The 7,395-nt window shown below is 34.5% G+C and overlaps 1 protein-coding gene across 1 annotated transcript in view; it reads right to left on the reverse strand.

Annotated features, from left to right (window-relative positions):
• Positions 1-2,270: 2,270 nt before the first annotated feature.
• The window catches only part of LOC107713070 (uncharacterized), a 38,278-nt gene continuing 33,153 nt past the window's right edge, over positions 2,271-7,395 (reverse strand). Inside the window, exons 4-7 of the mRNA XM_016518495.1 lie at positions 3,545-3,629; positions 3,384-3,456; positions 2,733-2,921; positions 2,271-2,424 (exon numbers count right to left, since the gene is read on the reverse strand). Of these exons, the coding sequence (XP_016373981.1) occupies positions 2,271-2,424; positions 2,733-2,921; positions 3,384-3,456; positions 3,545-3,629 (501 nt within the window). The remainder of the gene's footprint in view (positions 2,425-2,732; positions 2,922-3,383; positions 3,457-3,544; positions 3,630-7,395) is intronic.

The following is a 7,395-nucleotide window of genomic DNA, read 5'->3' on the forward strand; positions in this document are numbered from 1 at the left end:
AGTGGAAATTTGAATAGAAAAATTTACATGAATTTCAGAATGTCTTCAGCGTGACTTAAGAAGTTTAATGGAAGCAAGAACATCTGTCATCTGAACAAAGAAGTTTACAGTGTGTACAATGTTTACAGTCATCCTCTATTTATGACTGACAATATTAGACGAGTAAATGGATAAATATATTACTTTAAAACATATGTTTGCTCTGTGAACCCTTATCTCAACATGAATCTATAAGACAATATTTCCCATCCCTGTTCCTGGAGAAAATACAACAGTACATATTTACTGTATTTTCCTAATCTAACACCCCTGATTCAACTCATGAGCATGCAATGAAGAAACAAACCTTGGGTTCAGTTGCTGAATTAAATTACAATTAAATTAGCTGTATAAGCCATTTCAACTTAAATTATAATAAACTGTTTCAAAATAAGTTGAAGCTTGTGTAACTAATAAAGTTGAAACTGCTTAACTTGTTTTGATGCATCTTTCAATGTAATACATTTTAGCACAACATGTAAATGTAAAGTACATTTTAAAATAAAAGGTACAAGCTTTTATAGGCTTATAATGTGAACTCAACATTCAGCTTCAAAAGGTTACTAATTTTGTGATTATGACATGCCCTGTTATTTTGAGCTGCTTTTCCCAGACGTACATTTTAAAGTTGCACACTCGTAGTCAACAAAGATCCATTTTTAAAAAGCATTGGCATTTGTTATCTTCTGATCCGGAGTTAAGTGCTCTGTTTCAACCCCCTCCGTTGATCGTAGATTTTTCTTTTAGCAATACGATCAGAGGTGCTTTTCATTTTTGTACATAATTAACTAAATAGAAAATAACAAACTAAAGATATTATTGGGCTGTGCAATGCCACTGAAAACAAAAATGACATTTCAGAGAAAATGATATGATAAATAATTGCATGGCTATTTAAATTGTTTAAGACTGGATTTAGATTTTTTTTTAAATATACTGTAAAGGAATAGCAATGTTTTTTTTTTCATTATGTAAAAAGTGTTATTGCATTTTGAGCTCAAGATTGTATTATAAAAATGTTATTATATTACTTATATAACATTATTAGCAGTTTTGACATTATGTGCTGCTACATAATATAAAAACAAGTTAAATTCACTTTTTCTTTTGCAAGTTTTTGCATGCAGATTTTTTTTTTTTTTTAAGTAAATGTCATACGGAATAAAGTAACAGAGACCTCACAATACTGGGTACACAATGACAAAAACATAACATGGATCATTTACAAAACAGCACGCAAGGTACTTAAACCTGATGATGATAAAACAGTGTACAAACGGCAGGAAAACGCAACTTTATTAATTATTCATGCCCCAATTGAGTAGGTTTTTGCTTAATTTTATGATGCTGATATTAATGCCTTAATTTCTACAAGCATAAACTGAGTACTAATATAAAATGTAAATTTTTTTAAAATTCTTGCCTGAACTAACTCATGCACACACACACTCACACGTTTTCAACTTTCAGAATTTAACACAGAGATCAGCCACAGTTTTGCTTTCAACTTGCGTTTATTTCAGAGGATCAAGAGAGAATATTCATCATGAACCGCGAGAGAATATTGAATCTCAGAATCAACATCTGTACTGGACACAGACCTTATACCTCCATCGTCGATCTCTGAAAGAAGTGCAACATCAGTGAGCAACAGAGCACACAATCTGACATGCTTGACTTGAAATAGCTTCGCATATTACATATCAGAAATAACATAACGAGTAAGTAAATAAATTAAACCTACTCTTCATGATTTTGATGGTAGCTTTGAGCTCCCACCAGAATGTTCCTGGAAGGCACAGTCCAGGTGAAGTACTCATCAAAGGAGTTCACATACGAGGTCCAATGACAGTCTTTAGTAACACACGGACTTCTACAGCAGTAAAACCGCCAGCTGTGAGAAAACATGCATCAGCTCAAAGATATGACCCTGGAACAGTTTTTTGAAATTGGGATTTATACATCATCTGAAAGGACAATATTTGGCTGAGATACAACTATTTGAAAATCTGGAATCTGAGGGTGCAAAAAAATCTAAATATTGAGAAAATCGCCTTTAAAGTTGTTCAAATGAAGTTCTTAGCAATGCATATTACTAATAAAAAATTAAGTTTTGATATATTTACTGTAGGAAATTTACAAAATATCTTCACGGAACATGATCTTTACTTAATATCCTAATAATTTTTGGATATCAGAAATAACATAACGAGTAAGTAAATAAATTAAACCTACTCTTCATGATTTTGATGGTAGCTTTGAGCTCCCACCAGAATGTTCCTGGAAGGCACAGTCCAGGTGAAGTACTCATCAAAGGAGTTCACATACGAGGTCCAATGACAGTCTTTAGTAACACACGGACTTCTACAGCAGTAAAACCGCCAGCTGTGAGAAAACATGCATCAGCTCAAAGATATGACCCTGGACCAGTTTTTTGAAATTGGGATTTATACATCATCTGAAAGGACAATATTTGGCTGAGATACAACTATTTGAAAATCTGGAATCTGAGGGTGCAAAAAAATCGAACATGATCTTTACTTAATATCCTAATGATTTTTGGCATAAAAGAGAAATCGATCATTTTGACCCATACAATGTATTGTTGGCTATTGCTACAAATATACCCCAGCGACTTAACACTGCTTTTGTGCTGCAGGGACACAGATGAGAATCAGTGGAACAGAGCTCACCGTCTGTCCTCAAAGTAGTCATTGTGGTAGCTGCTCGTTCCTGTCATCACATGTTCTGCTGGACACTCAAACAGGAGCGCTTGGTCGAAGTCGTTGACGTAATTTGTCCAGTAACATTCTGCGCTCTGGCCAAAGGTGGCTTGGCAGCCAAATTCCCAACGCCGGTCCTCATGGTGATTGCTGTTTTCACTTTGTTATCGTAAGTTGGCATGAAGAAAAAAATGCAAAATCACATTTTAATTGCATTAATATTTACATTGAAATTTTGAAATTTCTAACAATTTATTACGTTCATACATGGCAAATCTAACCCTAACATACACAGACACCCCGACACCTGCAAATTATGTAAACACTGTAAATTAAGTGTTAAAATGCATTTTTGGTGATTCTGTCAGAAGTTGTCAACAGTGATGCATTTACCATTTGCACTTGCGTTTTGAATGCTTCTCCTTCCGTTCGGAATTCATCAGAATGAACCGAACCAAACAGGGTTTTTTTAATTTAATTTAAATCATTTAAACTGATGCTGGGGAGTGCCATCACCCGGAAATGAGTTTTTGCGGGGTGGGATGTCTGCACACTACTTGTGAACATTATGCCTTGAAGTTTATTATATGTTTATAGTGCGCATTAATAAGCGGTACTCACCTCGTAATGGAGGATATTGACTGGCCTGCAGGACAGTTAAAGTTTAGAGGCCCGTCATAGTTGTTCTGCCAGCCTGTGTGGAGATCAAACTCAGTTTGGAATAAATTCAAATATCAATTAGCACAAAAAGAAATGCTGCTACGTTAATTAAAGTCACTCACCTTGTGCACGGCCCAAAAGTCCAGTCAGAAACAGAAACAGAGCAACTTCATAGTCTTCATAGTGTTCAGGGATGCAAACGCGATTCTACGCTGTTGCTGCGCAAACAGTTTTGACCATGCCTGTCATGTGTGTTCTTTTAAATGCTTTATCACATGACTAAATCCAGCAGTGGCCAATCATGAGTCGGAGTCAAAACTAATGTTATTTTACATATTATTATTTGGTGTTATCAGTTTGTGATTCATTTGAAAACACCCTGAAATAACATTGTATATATTTCAAAGACCTGTCTCTTATAGTTTTTTTTTTTTTTTTAAGTGTAAAGATTAAGCCAAAGTACAGCAAAATTATATTTATTTGATTGAACGGTGTATTTGAAGCTTACATTTTGTACAAGTTTTGTAATTGTCTGCACCTTGAAAGTTTGCATCTCTGTGTGTCGCAGTTATTTGATACATTATGTGCTGGTGTTACCTTATGAACTGTGATTACATTATAAATTGCTGCAGTGTGTTTATAATATAATACATTTCTCATATACTACCGTATTATATTATGTGAAAAGTAATTTTGATTGTTAGTACACTATGAGCTTACACAATATCATATTTTTCTAAATTTTTTAGAAAAATATTATAGTATGTAAGGAGGATTAGGACTGGCAAGCTAATCAACCTCAAATAAATAAATAAAATAAAAGTGCCAAATCTATTAAAATGAATTCCACAATGTCCAGCACAATTGGGGTAAAAAAGGTGCATACGATTTTTGTGGGTCTACCAATAACGTAAAAATGCTATAGTACCAGTAATAATGGAAATTGGGCATGAAAATTGTTTCTGCTACGGAATAAAATTTTTTTTAAAAAGATTAATTGCAACTTTTTATTATTTCTTTCTCAGAATTATGAGGTATAAACTCAAAATTGCAAGTTATGAAGTCTGAATTGCAAGATCGCAATTCTGATATTTTTCTCACAATTGCACATTTTTTTTCCTATACTTTTTTCAGTTGTAAAGTCAGAATTGTGAGATATAAAACAAGAACATATCAGATTTCCCCCCCTCACAACTCAACTTGATAACTCACAATTGCAAGTTTATATCTCCCAATTCTGAGGGGAAAAAGTCAGAATTATGAGACAAACCTGAAACTGCGAGAGCTGTCAGCTGTGAAATAAAAAGTCACAATTACCTTTTTATTTTTATTCTGTGGCAGAAACAAGCTTCCATATAGATGTGTCTACAAGAAAGAAAAAAACACCACACTTGAAACCACTGAAGCCTTTCATCAAAAAGCCATTATCTACGACATTAAAAAGCAGATTACGTATTGCACATTTACACATCACAAATTGCGCACTAAATGGAGACTATTTTGTGTTTTATTTTGCATAGGACACCAAGTGAGTCAGAAGTGCCACTATGGTTCCTCATATTACAAAAAAAAAAAAAAAATTGTTAGAGTGCTGCACTTGTGTTAAGTCATCCTCTATTTATGACTGACAATATTAGACGAGTAAATGGATAAATATATTACTTTAAAACATATGTTTGCTCTGTGAACCCTTATCTCAACATGAATCTATAAGACAATATTTCCCAACCCTGTTCCTGGAGAAAATACAACAGTACATATTTACTGTATTTTCCTAATCAAACACCCCTGATTCAACTCATCAGCACGCAATCCATCTATTTCACTGAGTGAAAATGTCTTTCCTTTTGACTCCACAGAAATTCTGTTTGTTGGTGTAAAGTCATGAAATTAAATCGTGTTTTTCTCTTAAAAATTAAAAAGAAAATTACTGTGGTAAATGAAATGGTTTCAAGTCAAAAATATAATTATCTTGTTATCGTGGTTAGTTCATTTTTAAGGGTTCAGGTAACAATACAGCTCCTTACAGGAATAATCATATTTTACTGTATAGAATACTTCAATTGCACATAGGTAAAAATAACTAATTATAGCTTGGTTTTCCAAAACCTCACAAATAATTATCTGATTTATGATCATGTCCTACATATTAGGTAAATGTAACTTCATAATTAATTAACTTTACATATTGCATGGAACTGAATCCACACGGAAACTGTCTTTAAGTGAACAATGACACTGTTCTACAGCAGAACTGAACTCTATACAGCTGCTTTGAAACCATCTGTATTGTATAAAGCGCTATAAAGATGATGGTGAATTCATTCGACTTGATCAGAGACTCGTCGATAACTAATTATAGCTTGGTTTTCCAAAACCTCACAAATAATTCTCTGATTTATGATCATGTCCTACATATTAGGTAAATGTAACTTCATAATTAATTAACTTTACATATTGCATGGAACTGAATCCACACGGAAACTGTCTTTAAGTGAACAATGACACTGTTCTACAGCAGAACTGAACTCTATACAGCTGCTTTGAAACCATCTGTATTGTATAAAGCGCTATAAAGATGATGGTGAATTCATTCGACTTGATCAGAGACTCGTCGTAGAGATTAAAGTACAACTAACTTGCTACTAACAGTAGCATTTTCAGACACACAGCAATAGTTTGTAGTTTACAGTAGCGTGTGTATAGTTCACTCATGCATTAGATTTCATGTAATTCCATGCATACAGAAAATTTGCGTTTTATTAACAGTTTACACATTGCATACTGCAATATAGTAGCAGTTGCATGGTAGGATGCCATTCTGGACAGTTGTATTTAGCTGTATTGAGTTGTATTTAGCAGATCCAATAAAGGACACCATCTGTGTTTTCCATGCATACGGAAAATTTGCATAGGCCTACTATGCACAGTATTCATACTGATTAGTATGATAATATGCCATTTCAAACACTGCCATAGTTTTAAACTTACTGTTTGTGTAAAAGTAATTCAGGTTTCAGCTCTACCGATGGATGGACAGACAGACAGACTCCTGGATGAGGAAGGAGCATCAATAGCAGAACAAATGAGGCCAGGTTTCTGATAGCCTGCGGGGAAAGAGATCAGAGTTTTTCGGCGCTTTTAATCAATGTTTATACTTAGATCCGGATCAATCAGTCGACCTTCAGTGTGTTTGAGATCCTCTCCTGGAATAACACACTCGACTCACACTGCTGGTGACGTCTTATTAGGGGAAATTAGCTCTGTGTCACTCTCTGGCGATGTCTTCATCCACAAGCACAAAAATGGGTTTCAAATGGCTTCCAAGCGATAAATACACACAACAACGAGTTAATCAAACATACAGGGTGCAGATTACAAAAATGATCAAACTAGAATTATATAGTTAAGACTGAATTAGCCACATTCAAGGTCTGATTTATATACTTAGCGTGGGATGCTTCGCTGTTCACTATATTGATTCTTATTTGGCTTCATTTGGAACTATTTTCGTCAACGGAGCAAAAAGAGATGACATAAGTGCCAACACTGTCTAAAATGTAAGTCACTAAATTTTACCTTGTTTCACTGTTATATAAAAACAATATTACACTCGCAAATGTGATTAACAACAACTGCACACTTGCTTGTGTTATTGCCTAAACATTGCCTTTAAAATGTCAATATGACTTGGAGGAAAAAGGATGCAGAATGGCAATCCAAAATTGAATAAAAATATTTTTTTAAATCATATAACCAAATTTTCAAGTTTCTCAAGATAGAATGACATACTGACAGATGGACGGATAGAACGATAGAACGATAGAACGATAGAACAACAGAACAACAGACAGACAGACAGACCGACAGAACGACAGACAGACAGACAGACCGACAGAACGACAGACAGACAGACAGAACGAAAGACAGACAGACAGACAGAACGACAGGCAGGCAGGCAGGCAGGCAGACA

The sequence above is a fragment of the Sinocyclocheilus rhinocerous genome, unplaced genomic scaffold (assembly GCF_001515625.1).
Source record: "Sinocyclocheilus rhinocerous isolate Xijiao unplaced genomic scaffold, SAMN03320098_v1.1 scaffold1093, whole genome shotgun sequence".
NCBI classification, from domain to species: Eukaryota; Metazoa; Chordata; class Actinopteri; order Cypriniformes; family Cyprinidae; genus Sinocyclocheilus; species Sinocyclocheilus rhinocerous.